This window comes from Microcebus murinus, chromosome 12 (assembly GCF_040939455.1).
Source record: "Microcebus murinus isolate Inina chromosome 12, M.murinus_Inina_mat1.0, whole genome shotgun sequence".
Classification (NCBI taxonomy): Eukaryota; Metazoa; Chordata; class Mammalia; order Primates; family Cheirogaleidae; genus Microcebus; species Microcebus murinus.
Window position 1 is genome coordinate 88,533,890 of NC_134115.1, and position 23,045 is coordinate 88,556,934.

Genomic DNA, 23,045 nt, shown 5'->3' on the forward strand with positions numbered 1-23,045 from the left:
AGCGGCCTCTCCCTGCTTGCAGAACGCGGACGGGAAGCTGACGCTGCAGGAGTTCCAGGAAGGGTCCAAGGCAGACCCCTCCATCGTGCAGGCGCTGTCCCTCTACGACGGGCTGGTATAGTCCAGGGCCCAGAGCTGCGGTGAGTCGGAGCACCCAGGGCCTGGGGTGGGGGCAGGGGTGAAACCCAGCCACAGGACGCCTAGGGCTGGCGGGTGAGTGCCTGGGTTTCCAGGGGTGCCTGGGTCTGCACGGCCGGGAGTGGGGGCCTGGGGGGCAAATGAGCCAGAGTCCCTCTGTTTTTCTCTTTTTTTTTAAATTTTTTAGTAGAGACGGGGTCTCACTCTTGCTCAGGCTGGTCTCGAACTCCTGAGCTCAAGCAGTCCTCCCCACTCGGCCTCCAAGAGTGCTGGGATTACAGGCGTGAGCTACCGCGGCCAGCCTGTTTTTATCATTTTTATATACCTGGATTCAGCCTGTGAGTTTGCTTGAACTGAAGTTTGCCTGCACAGAAGACACTTTGAAAGTCAGTACTCAGCGAGGGCCGGGGTCTCAGCCCCTCCCGAAGACCTCAGCTCCCGGGTCTCTCTCGCAATCGCTCAGACGTGTGCGTGTCCTTCTTTTTATCCAGTTGGATTCGTTGTGCGGAATGAGCGCCTGCCCCAGCAGAGTGCTGGCAGGCAACTGTCTTCCTTTTTCTTTCTCACCTTTTCTCACCTCCTTTCCCGCCTCTTCTCTGCTGTGCCCTGTGAGTGAGTGAGTGACACGGTTGCTGGCTTCCCTCAAGGTGAGCTCTCCAAGAGGGAAGGAGAAAGAGAGCCCAAGGGGAAGCCTTTTTATAACCTAATCTTAGAAGTGACACCTCATCACTTTTCCAGGAATACCTAGACTACTTTAGGCATTCCTATGTAAATTTTAGAATCAGCTTATAAATTTCTACACACACACACACACACACATACATGTACCACACACACGTGGGCTGAGATTTTGATTGTATTGAGTTGCATCTGCCGTTCAATTTGAGCGGAATTGGCATCTTTATAATGTTGAGTCTTCCAATCCATGAAAATGGTATATGTCTCTATTTATTTAGGTCTTTAAAATTTTTTCTCTATTCAATTTTATTGTTTTCAGCTAAAAAAAAATCTTTCACATCTTTTGATAGATTTACTCCTAGATGTTTGATGCATTATAATCATAATTTTAAAATTGTGTTTTCTGTTTGTTTCTGGTTTATAGAAATTCAGTTTTTGTTTATCGACCCTGTATCCAGGCGCTTGCTAAATTCATCTGTGAGATCTGAGAGTCTGCTTCAGATTCTTCTGGGTGGTCTAGGCTTTATTTCTTCCTTTCCTACCCTCTGCCCTTTGTTTCCTTTTCCTGCCTAGTTGTACGGGATGGGACCACCCGTGCGGTGTTGTACAAGCGTGGGGAGACGCTTCTGATCACTCACCTCAGTGACGATGTTTGCTGTTGCTCTCCTGTAGACAGACTTTTGTAGATAGGTGGATTTAGGAGGTTTCCATCTTTTGTAGTGTGCTAGGATGTATTTGTTAAAAACAATCATGGATGGCGTGGAGTTTTATCAAGTGATTTTTCTATCAGGGTGCTTATATAACTTTCCTCCTCTTTCGTTGTTCGTATGATAAATCATACAGATAGTTTCTGAATGCTAAGCCACCTCGCATTCTTAGAAGAAACTCCGCTGAGCCGGAGTGTGTTATCCTTTTTATTTATCATCAAATTTGATTTGCTGGTATTTTGTTCAGGAGGCCTGCCCCGTTTTGAAGCTTCTATTATTATTATTAATTTACACAAGAAATCCTTTTTCATCGAAGAGACATTGGAACATGTGTAGAAAGAAAGCCTCAATTAAAAAGTTTGTTTTAAAACTCCTCATATGCGACCCAGATATAACCACAGTGAACGTGTTAGCGCCCAGAGGGATTTAAAAAGAACTGAGCGCTTGCACGCTTAATGCTCAGCAACAAAGCCACATGGGAATACATGATTAAAACCAATTTGGAAAGGAACTCTCGTTATTTCTGCCATAGAAATGCTTGATACGTCCCACGGTAAATACTGATCTCTCGTCTGCTTTTTCACGGTCCTCTTTTGCAAATCCTCGTGTCAGGTGATTTCCATGAGACGCCTTTCCTAGTGACACGGGCTGTCCCTCGACGTGACCCACCTTTCTCTAGCTCTGCCAGGAAGTGGCCTTCTTCCTTCTGCATGACATTTCCAGGAGAAGACTCGCAGCCATGACATCTCATCATGCTCTATCACGTTTGCGATTCTTTTGCCTCCTCGGGTTCCAGATGTCTCTGACTCCCTAGATAACTTGCTGTTACATAATTTATTGGCCCTTCAGTCAATGAATTATGCTTGCGATCATGCTTATTTTCCACATCATTAAATATTGTTTGAGACCATCCTTTTTAACAGCTGCGTAGTATTCCACGATATGGCTTGGCTGTGATTTAACTAGTCCCATGGTGTTGGACTCTTAGGTTGTTGACAATTTGGGGGAGGGATGAAAACCCTTCGGCATGGAAATATCCTCGTGCGGTGGTGGAGAGTAGTGGGATGCCAAGGCCGTTTTGGAAAAGAACAGCTCACGAGTGGTGGTGTGTGAGTCCACCGGGCTGCACAGACTTCTGGGGACGTCAGCAGCCATTGTCGGTCATTGCTTAGATTCAATCATGCAAACCAGTGACGTTCTAACGCTGCCTTTCCTTCTTCACGTGTTAGCTGGATTCATTCCACAAAGGGAAAGACGCCCCCTCCTCAGTTACCTGGCGACCTCCAGGCCTGGTTTTTAACAGGAAAGACAGGGTAGCTGCCCCATTCTTTCTCTTTATTTACCAGTTTACAAAATGAGTTGGTTTTCTGATACTCGGTAGATGTGACCAGCAACTTTTTAAAAAAACTGTCACTATGAATCTAGATATGTTTGATGAGCTTCATGTTTGCAGTTTTTGACTGGGAGATACTAGGCTGAACGTTCTTTCACGTGGGCCCTCAGTCAGAGCTCCTTCAACTGCAAGGGACAAAGACCCCCTTGGGCTGTCGCAAGGAGAGTGGGGCAAGTCACAAAGGTTCACGGTCACCTGGGGAGGAGAACACAATGACTAATGACACTGTGTGTTTTTCCTGTCCTTACTGGCCATTCCGTGCCCTGTTTTTAATGTTTGTAAACCAGTTTATCCTGCGGGAGTGTCCTAATTTATTTACCTAATCCCCTGATATTGGACACTTAGGTTGTTCCCCCTCACTTCCATTTTTTCGTTTTGTTTTGTTTCGGTTTTTACTGTTACAGGTGATACTGTGGTGGACATCTTATTTATTTATTAAGGATAAGCACCAAGAACCCCGTGGGCGGGTCGGAGGTTAGGAACATGTTTGGGCTTTCTGGCGTAGAATGCCACCCTGCCCCCAGCCAGCCTTCCTGCCCGCTTGTCCCTGGCAGCCCCCCTAACCTGGCTTGCCCCCTTGTGTCTTCCAGATGCCTGGGAACCACTCGCCTCCTCCCGTGCCACGAGGCCACCTCCGCCCCGACACCGCCCCACGTGCCCCCCGGCCTTCCTCCGCGTCCACACAGGCCGGCTGGCTGCCCTCGTGCCGGGAGGCCCCGGCTCTCCCCGCCCCTGCCCTGCACCCACCCGCCACCTGAAGCCACCGGCTCCAATTGCCAAAAACCTCCGCTCGAAAGACGACACAACGAAACGGAAAAGGCTACAGCCCTCTGCAAAACCACGGACTCGGGCCGCTTCGCAGGCAGCCCCTCGGTTCCTCCCGCTCTCCTGCGTGTGCTTTCGTTTTTTATTTCAAACAGACGTTCTAAAAGAAAAAAACGACTACCTTCTGTCCTAGAAGATACAGACTGACAGATGGGGAGAAGGCCTTGGGGACTTCCGCCCCTCCCACCCCCCGAGCCCCCGGTCCCCTGGCAGCCGAGAGGCGGTGGCGGGCCTGGGTGTCAGGGGGCCTGGCCGATTAGCGTTACCTGTCGTCCCTTTTAGCAGCAAAACCACCTGCGTGGCCAGGATGATTAGCGATGAGGGTGACGATTTTTTGTGATAACAGTATTGTGCTCTTTGTGGGGAAAGTGAGGTTTTTTTTATATACATATATAATTGATATCTTTTATTTATTGGTTGTTAACCGTTGCTGCTGCCTCCCGGGCCTGCAGCTCCCAGGGCTGGGGGCCCCCGTTTACATGTGCACGCCCCGCCCGCCCGCCCGCCACGCTCGCTCGGGAGGCCGGTGGCCTGCAGCAGGCCGAGATGCCAAAAAACACTTTTTTTTTTTCAGATACTGTGCTTGATGTTCGGAGAGGGGAGAGGTAGGATTTCCTGACTGGCTAATGCACTGTTTTCTCCAGCCGGATGTCCCCCCAAGTCCCCTTTCCCTGCTGCCCCCCACCCCCTGCCAACCTTGTTCTCCTCTGGGTCCATCACATTTTTTCCGAGGACGAACAGGGAACATCTTTAGATTTCTTAACTCTCACTTTTCTGTTTGCCGCGGTATGGGAAACGAAGAGCCTTGTGCTCACACAGGACTCCAGGAAGAAGGACCGGGTACATCGGCCGCGTAGGGAGGGTCGGTCTCTGCGAGACGTTGGCAGAAGTAAGGGCCGCCTCCACCTCCTTGGGCGGGGCGGGGGCTTGAAGATATCCAGGACTCTCTGCTCGGCCTTCCCACCTCCCTGTCTGCTTTTCTGAGCGGAGGACACGGTGTTCTTTACTGTCCCTCGCTTAGCTCAAGGGTTGGCGGAGAGGGGAGCAGAGCAGAGTTCCCGGCAGTCCCATTGAGAGAGTCTCTGCTCCTGGGGCTGTGGCCGGCACGCCCTCACGGGAGGCTTCTAGCTCTGCCTGCCACTGAGGCAGGAGTGGCCCCACAGCCGTCACCAGCAATGTCAGGTGACCCTGGACCAGAGGTCAGAAGTCCCAGGTCTGGCCCTTGCCCTCTGGGCCCCAGCTGCCCAGCGTGCAGAGCTGGGGGCCTGGCCTGGTTGGTCCTGAAGGCCCTTTCCGTGCTGACATCGTGTCATTCCAAGCCTGGGATTTGGTTCCCTGCAGTGTGTGGTTCTGTGGCCTGTGGCTGCGTTTGCTGGAGTCACAGCGTGGCCCCGGCTGCATCTCGTGGCCAAGTCTTTGGGCACACAGCGTTGGTTGCTTCTGCGTGGGGTCTGTCCCATAAGCCAGATGTGTTGGGTGGCCACTCCTTGTCCCTCCCAGCTGCAATTCGGGTCCCACCTGGACCCTTGAGCTCCCTTTTTGGCCCAGAACTAGTCCTCACCGAGGGAAGCCTTGTGGGGTGAGAAGCAGCCTCCCAGCTGTTCGGGGCCAGGCCTGGGTCTGGAATTCTTGCTGCTGCTTTGCAAAGCCCACGTCCTATCGTCCCGTCCCCAGGGGCAGGTCTGGCCCTCGGCTCCCCCGAGTTGTCCTTGCTCTCCACTTTGCACACCCAGGAGGCCAGGCCTGCCTGCTGCTCCGCCCTCGGCACGGAGGCTTCTGGGCACACAAATCCTCTGCCAGAGCAGCTTTGCCGCGTCCACACCCCAGCTGGGCAGTCGGCCAGCTCCCGCCATCTCCCCCTGGCATGGGCAGCCCCTTTGGCTGCGCTCTGGCCCCACCGTCAGCCCCCCAGGTCCTGCGGGGGTGGGGAGCAGTGCTTCTGCCTTCACAGGCAACTTTGAAGGGTGGACTCTTTGGGCACCCTGCTGGCCGGCTTCTGCCCGGGAGGTCTTGGGCTCACCACCCGTCGCTGCCGTTCCTCAGGCGGCTCCCAGCTGGGGTCCCAGGGCAGGGGACGGACTTGGCGACTTGGGGTTGAGAGAATGAGAGTGGGGTCTTTCCCAGGTCAGCTTCCTTCTCTTTGGCCTCTGCCTGAGCCTCGACTTGCCTCTCTGGTCAAGTGGGAGCGGTGCTGCTGTGCCTCCTGTCCCGGAGGCATCACGGCAAAGCCACTGTGGCCGAGTCGCCCTGCCCTTTGGCCTTCTTCCTGGTTTGGAGCCACGGTGTGGCTTTTGTCCTTAGCAGGCGGTGTCCTGGGGACCTTCGGGCCTATGCCTCGGGCACACCTGTGTCCCAAGCCCTGAGACAGCCCAGAGCTGCCAGAAGGTTCTCCCTTCTGACTGGACACTGGTCACTTTCGCTCACGGTTGCCAGGCAGGGACCGGTTTCTGTACCCTCTTCTCACCGCCGAGGTTCTGTGGCGGCACCCTCAGAGCCTTAGGCCAGACCCTCCTGCGCAGCCCTCGCCTTTCCCTACTTTGTTTTCCACTGAGGCCCTGCCCCGCTGGGCGCCTGCTGCCCTCCCTGGCGTCCGCCCCAGAGGCCAGGCCCTCAGCCCCTCTGCAGAGCGTCATGCCGGGCGGGGCGGGGCGGGGGCCAGGCCTCTTCCTCAGTGTCTGCACCTCACTTTGTGTCGATGGTGACTCCGGAGAACCTGACGATGTTTCCATTATTTAACGGGCAGCGTTTAAATGACATCCAGGCTAGCATAGGTGTCACCCTCTGTACATCTCTTCCCCCGGAACGCTTCCCCACCCGACAGCCGGTTTCCTAGAACAACGCACCTGGGCTTTCGGGGACGTTGTCTCTCGTGGGAAGAGGGCTGGGGGAGGTCGGGAAGCCTGGGGGTCCCTCCCAGGAGAGAAAGCCCCCACTCTTCCCCCCCTCCCCATTGCCAATTGGAAAGCCAGCCGGTTCCCAGCACAGTTTCAGCTTGTAAGGGGTTCAAGGAGGCATGGGGCGCCCCCTGGTGTTGGCGAGCCTCAAAGGCATCTGGGGGCTGCAGTCCTGCCCAGCAGGTGGTCCAGAGGGAGGTGGGCAGCCAGGAGGGCCTGGGCCTCCACGTTCTTGGCAGTGTGTTCCCAGACGCCCCCTGCAGGTGAACTAGCATAAGGGCGCGGTGATGGGAAGCCTTGCCCTGCCAACCGCCCTTTTTTTTTTTTTAAATATCTGCAGAATAAACCCAATGGTTAATTTTTGAATGAATAAAAAGGCTTTTGTTGAATAAACAGCTGGTCCCATCTTCTGTCTTGGCATCTTGGCATCCAGGCTCAGGCTCTGTCTGCTCTCCGGGACTGAGATAAATGCAGAACACCCCCTGCCCCCTGCTGCACGTGGCCCTGTCTTCCCCTGTCACTGCAGTGGCTCGTGGCCCCAGGGAGGCCCACCTCACTCTCGGTCTGATTCAGTGGGCAGCTTCCTTGGGACTCTGCAAATCACTTCTGCTCGCTGGGTCTCAGTTTCCGCCTCCCTTCCATGGGAGCAAGAGTGGTTGCTCGGGTGCCTCCCAGGGGCCTGGCACGGCCTGGACATGAGCGTGGTGACCCCAGCCTCCTGCAGAGGTGGAAGCCATGCCCTGAATTGTTGGTGCCTCACCTGGAGCCTGCAGCTTTGGAGAGGAATTTGGGTGACTCTTGCAAAAACAAACCAAAAAAGGCACTGTTTCCTGGCGTAGTTGTTTGTTTCCTTCCCTGCTTGCCTTCCCAGCCCCTCTGAGCCTCTTTTTGGGGTGCTGTCTTGTCTGACTCCTCTGGTGTGTGTTTCTGGGGAAGGGGTAGGCCCTGGCCGGTGGACGGGGCCGTGTGGCATGCCCAGGCCTTCCCGTGCTCCTGCTGTATGTTGTCCATGTCATGCCGATTAAACATGCTTCCTGGACTTGTCCTTGCCTCCCTTGTGTGGGCCTGTTGCTTTGTCTGTTTCTGTTCTCTTCCATTTCGTTTTAGGTTTCTTCCTCCTGTGATGCCTTTCTCTTGCTTTGGGTGTTGTCTGCCCAGTTTCCCCAAGAGAAGGAATGTGCAAAGTGAGAACCTTGGGGGTAATGATTAAACCAGAAAATCTCAAGGCATGTCTCTGGGAGGCTGAGAACTTGGCAGGTGAACCTGCCCCAGGTATCAGTCACAGCACCCCCTTTTCCGCCTGCTGCTTCTTTTGGGGAATCTCGAAAGGGCTTCCGCTGCTTAAAAAATGCCTGAAAACAATCAGCCTTGACCAGGGGTTCTCAAAGTCAAGCACGTGTCAACGTCACCCAGAGGCTTGTTGAAACCTGGGTTGCCTGCCCCGCCTGCAGGTCTGGGCCGGGGCCTGAGAATGTGCATTTCTAGTAAGTTCCCAGGCTGTGCTGTGTTGCTCATCCGGGGACTGAACTTCGAGAGCCCGGGTGAGACTTGTGCACTGCAGGGTGTCTGGTGGGGTCCTGCCGCTGTTGGCTAATCATTCACTCACCCAGATGTGACTTTTATACTTGTGACGGGCCAGGCGCTGAGGGCCCCGAGATTGGCCGCTGATCACATGGGGGGCTGCGTGGGGGGAAGGTGGGGAGATGAGCTCTCTGCTCTCAGCATGGTCCCCCTCAGCCTCAAACCTGGGGTGGTGGAGAGCCCTCCACGTGGTCCCCCTCTGGTCAGTAGGCGACACGCACAGGCCCTGCCACGCTGGGGGGAGGGGCGTCGGGGTGGCGATGGGTTCCTGCTTTCCAGAGCTGGGTGAGGGGACACGAGCTCAGCAGTGACGGGAGGTGTGGAGTCAAGGGCGGAGCTGCTGGTTAGAAATACATCGCTCTTGGCCAAAGGCACTTGAAGGACGCGTGAAGTATGTAGGTTGATGAGATCGAGCCGGCGACATCGGAATGAGCCCCGGTTCAGAGTTGGCTTTGTGATCAGAGTCATCACACCGACACCACCTGCAGCACGAAGCTGGAGGCCCCGTGCCGCCTCCACTGTGGGGCTGGGGCAGCCGCTGGGAAGGGGTGTGGTGATGTCACCCTCCGCGTCTGGCTCTGGCAGGGCCTGCAGTGAAGATGCCAGAACACGTCCAGAGCTGCAAGAGGGATCAAAGGGGGCACGGAAAGGCATCGTGGGACAGTGGTTAGGGCCGCAGGTCGCGGAATCAGACCTTGACATTGGACGTGTGTTCTAAGTGACAGGTCTCCTGGTGAAAATACGGACTCCCCAGTGACAGGCAGGTGATGGCTGGACAGCGCTCCCCTGCAGCCTCCCCCCAAAGCAGAAAAAATTCTGCCAGACGTCCAAACGGTCACTAGCAAGCAGGTCTGAAGACGGCCTCACACCTGTACCTGTCGGGGTTCGGGGGGGTGCGCTCGGGCCCCAGGAGCCCTGCCCCAGAGCACAGGTCTGGAGGCGACAGGCTGCTGGGCTCTTCCCTGGCCGTGCGAAGATGCCGAGCTCCTGGGAGTCCTTCCAGCCAAGGTTTATCCTCCTCACGTTGCGCTTCCTCTATGAAAAGGGATTTCTAACATCCTCGTGCTAACAAACACTGCGTAGACTGTAATAACGGTGCATTCTGAGCATGCTCATGTGATGCCCTCTGGAGCGCTGATTCCTGACGAGGGTGTTTCATGTACTTGGGGACTGTCCCCGAGGTCGAGATTGGAGGTCATTTACGTGCCCTCCTGACGCTCCGTTTCCGGTTGCACTGACGGAAACCTGCACGGCGCCCCAAGGGCCCTCACGAGGGCGGTGGGGGCCGTGCTCCAGCGCGGTGGGCTGGCGGTGGGCGTCAGCTGTGCCGGTCGGAGTGCCGGTCTTTTCCAGGCAGCCTTGGGTGCCTACAGGGACCACGGCTCAGAGGCCCTGCTGCCGAGGGCACATGGCGGGTCACAGCGCCTCGCTCTGCTCGCGGGCGGGCTAGGGCCTGCGCTGACTCGCCCTTGGCCCGGCCTGCGCTGTGGGTCGAGGCCCAGCGGCGGCACAGAGCCGGCTCCTTCTCCCCGGCCGCGACACCTGCTCTGCCAGGACGGCTCAGACGGGCTGCCATTCCCTGGGTGTGGGAGCACGGGGCCCTCTCCCCGCCTGGCCGCCCAAACCCCAAACTCACACCTGCATGTTAGAAAGTATCTCCCTAAATCTTACCCCCACCCCCACCCCAGCCGGGCTCAGGCATCGCCAGGCATACAGAGGAGATGACGCAGGGAAGAGGAGGCAGTCGGGAAGCGGGGTGGGAACGCCACACGATCCCCGCCCTGCTGTGGCCTCCTTCTCCGTGCCATCTTCCTGCCTGGGAAGTTCAGGGGCAAAAGGTTTATCCTCCAGGTTGCTTGGTCTGGAGGAGCCAGGGGAGGGCGGTGGGCACAAGCAGTGGTTCTGAAAGCCTGCTGGGCTTAGGTACAGTGAGCTCGCTGGGTATGGTAGCGCCTGGGTACAGTAGCGTCCCCTGTCTCTTTCTAGCTGAGCACAGGGCCACGTGGAATAAAGGACTACATTTCCCAGCCTCCCTTTAGCCGAGGGTGGCCATGTGACTCAGTTCTGACCAATGGATGAGCCAGATGAGCACAACTTCCCGCCCTCCTCCCCCTTCCTGCGGGCCGCACCAAGAACCCCGAAAACAAGCTGTCCTGGGACTGGGCCCCCACCCCATGGAGCCACCACGCCAGCCCGGGCCTTTTACACTGGGACTGTTAGGAGGAAGAGAGACACATCTCTACCTTGATTAAGTTACCTTGGGTCTCCGTGCCAACAACCCAATTTATATTCTCTCTCTCTTTTTTTTTTTTTTTGAGAGAGTCTCGCTTTGTTGCCCAGGCTAGAGTGAGTGCTGTGGCGTCATCCTAGCTCACAGCAACCTCAAACTCCTAGGGTCAAGCGATCCTCCTGCCTCAGCCTCCCAAGTAGCTGGGACTACAGGCATGTGCCACCATGCCCGGCTAATTTTTTTTCTATATCTATTAGTTGGCCAATTAATTTCTTTCTATTTATAGTAGAGACAGGGTCTCGCTCTTGCTCAGGCTGGTTTCGAACTCCTGACCTTGAACAATCCACCTGCCTCGGCCTCCCAGAGTGCTAGGATTACAGGTGTGAGCCACCGCGCCCGGCTGATATATTCTCTTTAATATATCAAGTGATCGCTGGGTCACCTTAAATGGTTTGATGCCACCTGCAGATGCTGCAACTAAACTCTGAATGTTTGCCAGAGTGACTTAATAAACACCTGCACCGTGCAGTGCGCTGGTGTCTCCACTTCTTGCCCATGCCCTCCCATCCCCTCTTCCTTTCCCACCTCGCCCTCCTCCTCCAAGTGTGCAGGACACGGAGGGGTCCCCACCGCAGGGACTCCTGGGGGGTCCTGGGGGCCTAGAGGCCCTGGATTAGCCAGGAGCCCAGGGAGGCCACCCAAGACCAGGTCAGTTTTCGCTGGGGAACCACAGGAAGGGGACTGGGCAGGCTGGCCTCACGGCAGGCTCAGGAGGGACCCTGCCAAGGGCCTCAAGACTTGGGGACCAGAACTTCTCATGGTCTCTCCAACCTCCTGCCTCAGAAATTGACCCCTTTCCCCAGAGGCCTGAAACGAGCCATCCTATAAGCAGATCTTAGAGGTTTAAAATGTGAAGAGTCACATTTGTTCAGAGTCAGGAGGAGGGGTGGGGAATAGTCACTTTGGTGCCACTGTCACACGACCCGAGGGCAGGTCCTAGTCACTGGACTGCTGGTTGCCCCGGAGGCAAGGGACCGTCTTTGTGACATTGTGGGGGGCCCACTCTAGCCTTTGAGGATTCTGACGACCCGATTAGTATGTTTGGTGTCAAATGGCCTTCCTGCTTTAGAAGGAGCAGGTTCAGGCAATGTCAGAGGCCATGGGGGGCCCTGAGGGGGAAGGTGCTGTGCCCGGGAGGAGGGAGGGAGGGACTCCCCAGCCCTGGAAGGGGTCATCCTCAGGGAAAACCTGAGACCCAGGTTTACCCTGAAGCTCAGGCATCAAATCAGCTAACAGGACGCTCCATGCCGCTCGGGTGATGTGCACCCAGAGCCCCGCCCCGTTCCCGCAGTGGCCGCGCCAGCCGGGTGTGTGAAGCTGGCTCAGCCTGCTCGGGAAGCAGCACACGCAGGAAGAGGTTTCGCCGCCACCACGGAAGGCAGTGCCCGCAAGCGCTCCGGGGCGGCGGGCGTGGGCTGTGCCCCCCACCTCCGCCCCCGGGGCCTTCCTGGACAAGGAGAGACCGAGCTGCCCTGGAAGGACGGCGAGATCTGGACACGCGGGGGCAGCGGCGTGGGGGCAGCGGGCGCAGAGGCGGGGCTGCAGGGAACAGACGGGGGAGGAGAGAACTGCAGAGGGAGGGGGGGCAGGTGCCCCCCCCCCCCCCGCAATGGAACATCAGTTTTTCCGGCGGATGAATCCACCCAGAAGGAAGAGACACAAGGTCACCTTCGGGCCGTAGCTGGCACGGCCTGGGCTCTCTTCTGGGCGCGCTGGCAGCCGGGCGGGACGGCTCTGGGCCCGCGCTAGCAGCAAAGTAACAGGAATAACGAGCACGAGCACCGTAGTGACAACAGCTAACACGGTGCCGGCCTCGCTCGCGCTTCCCGTAGTCCCCATGCGGCGCCCCCTCGAGGCCGGCGCTGGCATCACACACGTTTACAGGCCGGGCTGTCGGCAGAGGGACGGGGGCTTGTTCCGCCTGCCCCCAGCACGTTGCCTTTGGTTAGAGGCGGGGTTTGGGGGAGACAGCTGCTGTTGAGTCCGGATCTGGGCAGCATCGGTGCCCGGTCTCTCCCAGATGCCTGTTGCGTGGGGAGGAGGGAGCAGGAGCTCAGAGCTGGGCTGGGGGAGACAGGGGCACTGGGGTGGGACAGAGGCACTGGGGTGGGACAGAGGCTGGGCCCAGGGAGGAGGGTCCCGCTCACAAACTGCTGGACACTGGGGCGCTGGGTCCCAAGAGTGTCCCGTTCCCAGCCAGGCAGCCACTCAGGCATGAACTGTGAGCTGCGGGCAGGATGGGGTGTGCCCCAGGAGGGGCCCTCAGGGCACAGGAATGGAGGTGGCAAGCCTGGGTGGGCAGGGTCCCAGAGCACCTCCTGGGCACACCTGGGGCTGCAAATGGTGCTGACCACAGACGCCCTGCCGCCCACGCTGTGGTCTTGCTGGTGCTCACGCTGGCTCTCTGGCCCTCCCAGCCCATGGCTCTGCCACCACTGCACTGTGTGCTGTCCTTTCCACCCTGTGAGGTAGCCACTGTCATCGTCCCCAGTTCCAGATGAGGAAACAGTCCCAGAGAGGTTCAGTGACTTGCTTGGGGTCACTCAGCTGATAAGTGGCAGAGTAGGGATTTGAGGCCAGGCCTCCTGGACACGAAGCCGTGGCCACCAATGTGATTCATGACCTTTGGCCTTGTGTCCTTTCCCTTGGCCACATAGAACCAGCGCTTCCCAGAGTCTGGAGATTTCCACCAGGCCACAGGCCCACGCCCACGTGTGGGGACATGCAACCTTGCTGATGCAAACGCAAGTCAGACCCGTGGCCCCCGTGGCTACAGGGCTGCTGGGTGTCCTTGGCCGGCTTCTGGCCTCTCCCTGCCCTGGGCTCTCCAAGACGCAAAGGAAGGTGACAGCCAGCTACTCCCACAGCCCACAGCTACTCCCAGGTCCACGAAGCCGCAGCCCCCATCCTCACCCTCATAGCCAGGCTTGCGACAGGGCAGGAGAAGTGTTCCCCTCTCCCAAGGAGGGACTGCCATCCACCACCGCTGGCCTGGGGGGGCCTGGGAGACCCAGGGCAGCTGGGGCCTGGGAAAGCTGGCTCTCTTGGCTGGCTTTAAAGTGTCTCAAAGCCACCGCACTTGCTATGCTATCTAGCTGTTAATTAAATATGGGTGAGGCGGGGGGATTCCCTTGTTTCCCAAAGTCTCTCATCTCACAATGTAACTAACTGGTAGTTAACATTCCTGCCCTGGGTTCCAGTCCTGCCCTACCCCGACTTGCAGTCCAATCTGTGGCAATACTGAATATGAACCTCTCTGAGCCTCAGTTTCCTGATCTGTGAAGTGGGGATGATAGAAGCACGTTTCTCCCAGGGTTGTTGGTGAGTGTCCATGAACCATATGTCTGAAGGCCTTTCATACATGGATGCAGTGAATGTTGTTATCAACTTCCAATTCTCTCCACCCCAGATTTGCTGTCCCTTCATTTGGTCAAATTTTGGTCCCAGCCAGTTGGCTCTCAGCTTTTACTTCTTACGCTGGGCCACTGGCACAGCTGCACTCAAGATCCTGGTCCAAGTACAGAATTCTGGAGAGGAAAATACGTGGAATCAGGAGCCTTTCCTGCACTGGCTGATAGGCAAGGGAGGTCCCCCTGTGCAGCATGGCTTCTGCCCTGCCAGCCCCTGGGTGCCCCTGCAACCACCCCGGGGGCTGTCTCTGGAGCATCCAAGACCCCTAAAGTCCTGGAGGTGCAAAAAGGACACTCTGTGAAACAACAAGAAGGGCCCTGCCTCTTGCTCAGCGTGGTCCAGGGAGTTCCTGGTCTTTGTCCTCATAGACAAAGCTGCCGAGGGTCTGGGCAGGGGTGGGCGTGTAGAATTGTCCTGAGCCTTGCCCCTCCCCGCAAGCTCCTTTTCTGGAGTCACAAGGACCTGCCCAGCTACATGAACAGGGGAACAGGGACGCTGGAGCCCCGGCCCTGCTCTGCACAGTCACTGTCACTAGAGTCAGTACTTGGAAATTCCCCGGATCGATACCCAGCATAAGGCGGGGCTGAGCTTTGCTCAGTGCCAGAGGAAGATCGAGAGGTTAGAGAGTTGCAGGGGACAGGATGATAAATGATGATCCCCATAAAGTGAAATGACATGATTTGTAGTGTGTCCCTCTGTCGCCTTCCATGTGGGTGCAGCTTCTGCAGGGAGCAGCAGCCTGAAGGACGCTCAGCCACCAGAGCCCCTGTCCCTGCGTCCGTCACGGCAGCACACCGCCAGCGCCCGCAGAAGAGCCAGCTGGCGCCTCGGAGCGGCTTCTGTCCCCCCCAGTCTTTTGTGCGTGTCTTGATAACTGAAAAAAACACAGTATTTTGCACCTGAGTGCTGCTGTGAGTGCTCTACAGATACGAAACACAAAGCTAAATGATATCCAATGACATGGAATCAGAATATTTAGCAAATCCATACCAAAAAAACAAAGGAGGAAAGATTTTTTATTCCAACAAATCTTGAGTGTTATTCCTGCTGTGGTTTGAATGTCCCTTCCAAAACACATGCTGAAATTTGATTGCCATCCTAACAGTGTTAAGAGGCGGGGCCTTTAAGAAGTGATTAGGGCCTGAGGGCTCTGTTTTCAAGGGTGGCTTAAGGCCTTTTAAAAAGAAAAGGGGCCTTTAGGAGTGGGTTCTCTCTCTCACCCCCCCATGACACCTTCCTCCTGGGACAACAAGAGGAAGGCCATTGCGGGATGCCACACCTTGGTGCTGGACTACCCAGCCCCCAGGACTGTGAGCACTGAATTTCTTTGTTTATGCATTGCCAGCCAGTGGTATTCTGTGATAGCCAAGACACTTCCCGACACTGCATATTACTGACACGGCTAGCAGTAATTAAGCAAGAATGTAAACTCTGATAAAATGAGTTGGACATCGGGCAACATAGTTGTCCCACTCACGGTTCACTTTTTAAATCGAGGTAAGATTTATACAACAGGAAGCTAATCATTAGCCATTTGAAAGCACAGGATTCAGAGGCATTTAGTACAACCACACCGTTGTGCAGTCACCACCTCGATCTAGTTCCAAGACATTTGCGCCACCCTAAACAGAAATCCTGTTCGCTTCCCATTCCCTCCAGTCCCACATCCCTGGCAACCACTAGAAAGCTTCCCGTCGCTATGGGTTTGTCCATTCTGGATATTTCATGCACACGCACGGAACCCTGCGCTGTGCAGCCTTTTGTGCCTGGGGTCACTTGGCGACGTTTGCGAGGCGAGTGCATGTGGTAGCGTGGTCAGGACTGCCTGCCTGTGTACGTGCTCCCTAAGCTTTAAAGCAGAGGAGGCCAACACCATACAGACCCGGCAGGGGAGGAGGTTCCTCCACACAGCTGGTTTGACCGAGGACAGACTCTGCAGGTGGCTCCATTTGCACCCAGAGCGATGGGAGGGAGCAGGTGAGAGGGAGGTTTCCATCAGACTGCCAGGTAGGCACTCCTCCATCTGCTCATCCGAAAAGTGGGGGTCACAGCAGGACCTGTCTGCCAGGTGAGTGTGGGACTCACGCGGGAGGACACGTAGAAAACGCTCAGCAAGCGATGCCGTGATTCCCGTGGCTATTTCTCGGGAAACAGCATTGTCTGCTGGAAGCCCCGCTGTGGTCAGCAGGGGCTCGGACTTGGTCAGGGCTATGGGCAAAAGGCCGAAGTCCCATCTTAGGGACAGTTGCCTGCAGGGCCCAGGAATGAAGTTTTGTCTCCCTGGAGTGTGGGTGGTCTCTCCTCGCATTTGCCTATGTTGCAGGCTTCATTTCAGAGCCCTCAGAAGCAGGTCCTGAGTCGAGGATTCAAGGGCAGAGTTCATTTGGGAGGTGACCCTGGGGAACTCAATGCAACAGCCTAGGAGGTGTCATTGTCCCCATTTCACAGATGAGGAAATGGAGGTGCACAGTGGCTGAGTAATGGATATTAACATTACACCTGGACTCTTGAAAGATGCATTAAAGCTTTTTTTAAAAAAACCCATTTTCGGTTGGTCCGAGTGCAGTGGTGTTTACAACTAATTGATCACAACCAGTTACAGATTCCTTTGTTCCTTCTCCAATCCCACTGCTCCACTTGACCAGCCTTAAAAAAAACAAAAAAAAAAACCCCATTTTCATGGCCAGTAAGCAAGTTGAAAACACTCAACTTCATTAGTAAACCAGGAGAATATATGAAAATAAATATAAGCCATTTTCAGATACCATATTGGTCAAGCTTAAAAAAATAATAATATTCAATATTTGGGGAATATTCAATATTTGGGGAAATGTAGGGAAATAAAGACTTCTGCTAACTACAGGTGGAAAGATACATTGTTACTGATTTATAAAGGCCAATTTATAATATGTAGCAAAAGCCATAAATACCAAGATAATAACAGTGGTTATCCCTGGGAAACTGGTTTAAAGAATATTGATTTTTCTAATTTACTGCAATGAACATGTTTTGTTTTTATGATAAGAAAAATCTTTTTATTTAAAAACATATATTAAGTTCTTTTCAGAGCTATTAATATATATCAGTAGTGCTTACTATTCGATGCTGATATTTTTAGGGTTCCATATTTTAAAATTTTATTTTTTGAATTAAAATACAATAAAACTGGCTTTGTTTTTTGCTGTAAAGCTGCGTGGATTTTAACACATGTATCAATTTGCACAGCAGCCACTGCAGTCAGGATCAGAACAGCTGCACACCTCAGAAAATTCCTTCCTGCTAGCACTTGGCGGGCACACCCTCCCTCAGCCCTAATAACCTCTGGCACCTGCCGATCTGCTCTCTGTCGCTACAGTTTTGTGTTTTTGAGGATATCATAGAAATGGAAGCATGCAGTGTGTAACTGTTTGAGACTGGCTGGCTGCTTTATTTTTTTTTTCCAATTTTCAAAGGAGCTGCTCAGACAGTGTCCTCTCTCTCTCCCAAAGGAAGAGAAGGACGGTCATCAATCTCAAACGGCAGTTGCGGCAAAAGGACACCAACACACGCTCGGGAGAGGACGCTGCGCCTCCTCCTGGTGGTTTCCGTGCTCTCCGCAGTCAGAGAAACTTCTTGAGTGCGGATCAGACCATAGAGATGACCCTCAAAGCATGCTCTTCCGAGAGGGGCTTCTTTCACTCCGCCTAGTACTTTTAAGGTGGCTGCAAGCTGGTGCTTGTATCAGCAGCTTGTTCCTTCGCGTTGCTGAGGGCTGCGGCCGCGCCCTGGGTTACCTGTCCGTTCTCCTACTGGAGGGCATTTCCAGTTTTCTGCGATTGTGAATAGAGCCACTATAATCATTCATGGATAAGTTTTTGTGTGAACCTAAGCTTTCATTTCTTTAGGGCAAGTACCCAAAGGGTATGGCTGGCTCAGATGGCAGGCGCATGCGCAACTTGATGAGAATCTGCCAAACTGTTTTCCAGAGCGGCTGTACCACTTTGCATTTCACCTGCAATGAGTGAGAATTCCAGCTCTGCTGCATCTTTGCTAGCACTCAGAATTGTCGGTATTCTTTTTATTTATTTTGAGACAGTGTCTTGCTCTGTCACCCCAGGTAGAATGCAGTGGCCTCATTGCAGCTCACTGCAACCTCAAACTCCTGGGCTCAAGCGATCCTCCTGCCTCAGCCTCCTGGGTAGCTGGGACTACAGGTGCACACCACTATGCCCGGCTAATATTTTTCTATTTTTAGTAGAGACGGGGTCTTGCTCTTGTTCAGACTGGCCTCAAACTCCTGAGCTCTAGTGATCCTCCTGCCTCAGTCTCCCAAAGTACAGGCATGAGCCACCGTGCCCGGCCAAGTATTCTTTTCAAATCTTGCCATTCCACTAAGTGCGTGATGATATCTCATGATGGCTTGAATGTGTCTTTCCCTGATGGCAAATGACACTGAGCATAGTGAACATTTGCCTTCGCCAATGTCCTCTTTGGGTTGTTTTCTCATTGTTGAATTCTGAGAGCTCTCATTCTGGATAAAGTCCTTTGTGGGAAATGTGATCTGCAAATATTTTCTCACAGTCTGTAGCTTGTCCTTTCACTCCATTAACAGTGTCATTTGCAGAGCAAACACTATTAATTTTGATGAAGTCAATTTATCAACTTTCCCCTTTATAGATTGTGGTTTTGGTGTCACGTCTAAGAACTCTCTGCCTATCTCCCAGTCATGAATATTTTCTCCTATGTTTCTTCTAAAAGTTTTAGATTTTATGTTTTTTTTATATTTTCACCTGTGATCCCTTTTGAATTGATTTTTGTATAAGGTGTGAGGTTTACATCAGGGTTTATTTTTTTATTATTGTTGGTTTTTTTGCTTATGGATGTCCAGTCGTCCCAAGACCATATGGGGAAAAGATCATCCTTTCTCCATAGAAATGCCTTTGCATTTTTGTCAAAAATTAGTCATAATCGTATGGATCTATTTCCAGATTTTCTATTCTGATCGAAGGATCAGTGTGTCCCTTTGTCAATACCAGACTGTCTTGATAACTGCTCCTGTATAGTAAGTCTTAAAATGGAGTAGCGTGATTTCTCCCACTTTTTCTTTTCCAAAATTGCTTTGGGTATTTTAGTTCCTTTGCATGACAGTGTAACTTTCAGAATAAGTTTATCTCTTTTTAAAATACTTGCATTAATTTATTTTGGAATTTCATGAAGTCTGCAGCTCAGTTGCTGTACTGGGCCTTCCCATCCATGCACAGAGCATGTCTTTCCATGTCTTTAGGCTTTCTTTGCTTCCTGTCATCAGCATTTTGCAGTTTTCAGATATGGATCTTATACATGCTTTCTTAGATTTATACCTAAGTAACACATTTTGGGGAGCTATTGTAAATGGTATTGTTTTTTTAAAAAAAATGTTAATTTCCAGTTGCTCATTACTAGTGAGTAGAAATAAGATTGATTTTTGTCTGTTGACCTTGATCCTGCTACCATGCTAAACTCACTTATTAGTTCTGGGGCTTTTTCTTTGTTTGGTAAATTTATTGGAATCTTCTATTCTGATAACAATGTCATCTGAAGAGAAGAACAGTTTTAGCTCTTCCTTTCCAGTCTAGAGGACTGTTGTTTCCTTGCCTGACTATGCTGACTGGATCTTCCTGTAATACTTTGGAGAGGAGCAGCAAGCATGGACATCCTTGTCTTGCTCCCAGTCGTGGGCAAAAGTGTTCTGTCTCTTGCCAGTACAACGTAGGATGTTAACTGTCCTTTTCTTGCAGATACCATTTATCAGGTGGGGGTAAATTCTCTTCCATTCCTACTTGCTAATAGCCTTTTCATGAATAAATGTGGAATTTTGTCAAAAGCTTTCTCTGAATCAATTGCTATGATCATACGATGTTCTCTCTTCAAATGGGGAATCACATCGATCGCTTTTGAATATAAAACTAGTCTTGTGTTCCTAGGATAAACGCCACTTAGTCTTGGTATAGTATTCTTTTTATGTATGTCCAAATTTGCTTTGCTAATATTTTGTTGAGGATTTTTGCATCTGTGTTCATTAGAAACATTGGTCTGTAGCATTCATTTATTGTATGTCTTTGGTTTTGGTATCAAGGTAATGCTGGTCTCTTGAAATCAGTTAGAAAGTGTTCTCTTTTATTGAGTAAAATTGTTTCCTCCCCCCTTTAAATATTTGGTATAATTCAGCAATAAACAATTTGAGCATGAAGTCTTCCTTTCTGAAAAAATTTTAAGTTACAAATCTAATTTCTTTAACAGTTACAGGGTGAATCAGATTATCTACTTCATCTTGGGTGATTTTGGTACTTTGCACTTTTAGAGGAGTTTGTCCATTTCATGTAAGTTGTGGAGTGTATGTGCACAGAGTTTTTGACATTGTCCTTTGAATGTCTGTGGGGCCTGTAGTGATGCCCCTTCTTTCATTCCTGGTATTGGTGATTTTTCTTTTTTCCCTAGTTAGTCATACTGGAAGTTTATCAATTTTATTGATCTTTTCAAAGACCCAGCTTTTGGCTTCACTGATGTTCTCTATTATCTTTCTGACTTCCACATTATTGATTTCAGCTCTTTATTTCCTTCCTTATATTAACATTTTGGGTTTATATTGCACATCTTTTTCCATATTCTTAAAGTGGAAGCTTAGATTATTGATATGAGACTGTCTTCTTTTCTAATATGAGCATTTAATGCTATAAAATTTCCCCTAAGCATTTCTTTACCCACATCCCAAAGATTTCGATACCTTGTGTTTTCATTTTCCTTATTGCTATCTAGTTTAATTCCATTCTGGTCAGAGAACATACTTTATATATTTTAGTTCTCTTAAATCTGTTAAGGTTTGTTACCACCCAGGATTTGTTGTATCTTGGTGATTTTTCACAATAGAAAAGAATGTGTATTCTGATGGTGGGTGGAACATTCTATAAATGTCAATGAGATGCAGGTAGTTGGTGGTATTGTTCAGTCATCCCGTACCCTTGCTGATTTTCTACCTGCTACTCTATCAATTACTGAGAGAAGCAGAGCCACCATTGCAGGAATTGGTCAAGTAGAGGACACAGTTTTACTTCTGAAGGGCAACATGGCTTGATCACCTGGGAGGCTGAGTCAGAGCATGGCGCTGGGTCCTGATGGCAGCATTGGGGTCATTTATTGTCCCACCTTGGGAGGCAGACCCACACACACAGGTTTGAATCTCACCAGTCCCCTGCTCCCTAAAGGGGAGTTCATGGCTAACGGTAGAGTTTTATGCCTACGCACATCCAAACACATGTATGCCTAGAACTTACTTATCATTATGTTTTTTGATGCCATTTTTGAGGAGGGAAGGTTACTAGCAGTCTGAGTGTTCACTGCCTTTCCCCCTCCTGACCTCATAAAGAAGATTTTATTGTTTTCTTTGGGGTTTTGTGGGTTGAGGAGGGGTAGTGGGTGAAGAAGTTAGGACAAGTCTAAAGGCACTAAATTTGTTTGCCTTTTAGAAGGAGCTCATTGCTATCAGATGGAGAAAATGATAGATTTGCAAGGGAGAAGAGAGCTGGAGCGAGGGAGAGAGGAAGAGACTGGAGGAGGTGCGGCTGTGAACCTGAGAGGCCTTGGGGGGAGACGTGTTGAAAGGGGCCTGCGGGAAGCCGAACGAGGGCTATGAGGTGTGAGTCCCCCTTCGCTGACACGCCAAGCGTCTTCAGCAAAGACCGACCGGCCTCTCTGCTGCTGCTGAGTCCCACTGGTGTTTCCTTTGGCTGTGACGCCTCACCGAGCAGGCCCGGCTGTCAGACAGAGGCCAAGCTGTCGAGTTCCATGTGTTAATTCGAGGAACACCCTACAGGAGTTTGTGTGTGTGGGGGGGCGTGCACTTTCTCCCCTTCCAGGCCGGGAAGGTGCAGAATTGCGCTCCTGCCCCAGGGAGGGAGACTTGGCAAGAATGTTGCGATTGGAATTCAGGGAACTCTTTAATTATTAAAGTTCTATATTTAAAGTGGATTGCTTCCTCCAAGAAAGGTCATCAACTCCCTCAGTGAGCACGGTTCTGGTTATATCAAAGAAATATATTTTTCCCTTTTTAAGTTCACAGGGCAAGGAGGAACTGCTTGGGGTGAGGCCTTAGTCAGAGATGTTGGGGAAAACACCCATCCCAAATCCTGAACCTGCTCCTTTCCAAACCCTCCACTTGAGCTGTAAATGGCAAGGAGCTATGGGGACCAATGCTAATAATAGCTTGCTGTACCCAGCAGTTATTGAGTGCTTGCTGGATGCCGGATTGTTTTACACATAGTGAAAGTGCTTAGGCCAGGACCTCACATAGGAAGATGTTTAATTAATATCTGCCGACGGACCAATGTTGGCCTCTGCCAATGGCGTTTTTTTTTTTTTGTTTTTGTTTTTGTTTTTTGAGACAGAGTCTCACTCCGTTGCTCAGGCTAGAGTGCCGTGGCGTCAACCTAGCTCACAGCAACCTCCAACTCCTGGGCTCAAGCGATCCTCCTGCCTCAGCCTCCCAAGTAGCTGGGACTACAGGCATGCGCCACCATGCTCGGCTAATTTTTTGTTTCTATTTTTAGTTGCCTGGCTAATTCTTTTGTATTTTTAGTAGAGATGGGGTCTCGCTCTTGCACAGGCTGGTCTCGAACTCCTGACCTCAAGCAATCCATCCGCCTCGGCCTCCCAGAGTGCTAGGATTACAGGCGTGAGCCACCACGCCTGGCCTGCCAATGGCGTTTTTGTGCCTGGGGATTTTGCTCCTTTTAGCCATGAGTCAGTTGTCATCTCAAGAGAAAAACAGGCTCATTGAGGCATCTCCTGAATAAAGTAGCATTTCCCACCTTCTTTATTTAGGATTTTTGTTACAAATGGCAGAAATCCAACCTGGACGAGCCTAAGCAAGAGAAGGGAAGTTACTGATTCACACAATCACGCTGCAGGAAATACGGTGGCAGCAGGGACTTGGAGTATGTCAAGCTTCTCTCTCTGCTTCTTGACTCCGCTGCCTTCATTCTGTCCTACTGCAGATGACCCCTACTGATAGGGAACATGGCTGCTGGCCCCCAATACATAGCCTGTGAGTCCCACGACCTCCGAGACAAGAGACATTCTTCCCCAGTAGGAACATGCCAGGGCAAGGTGTTGAT

The 23,045-nt window shown here is 52.2% G+C and overlaps 1 protein-coding gene and 1 pseudogene across 1 annotated transcript in view; one reads left to right on the forward strand and one right to left on the reverse strand.

Moving 5' to 3' along the window:
- The window catches only part of NCS1 (neuronal calcium sensor 1), a 43,123-nt gene extending 36,095 nt beyond the window's left edge, over positions 1-7,028 (forward strand). The window contains exons 7-8 of the mRNA XM_020289534.2: positions 23-140; positions 3,507-7,028. Of these exons, the coding sequence (XP_020145123.1) occupies positions 23-121 (99 nt within the window). The 3' untranslated portion in view covers positions 122-140; positions 3,507-7,028. The remainder of the gene's footprint in view (positions 1-22; positions 141-3,506) is intronic.
- Positions 7,029-17,371: 10,343 nt separating this feature from the next.
- LOC142874618 (uncharacterized) lies at positions 17,372-17,575 on the reverse strand (annotated as a pseudogene).
- Between the last annotated feature and the right edge of the window lie 5,470 nt (positions 17,576-23,045).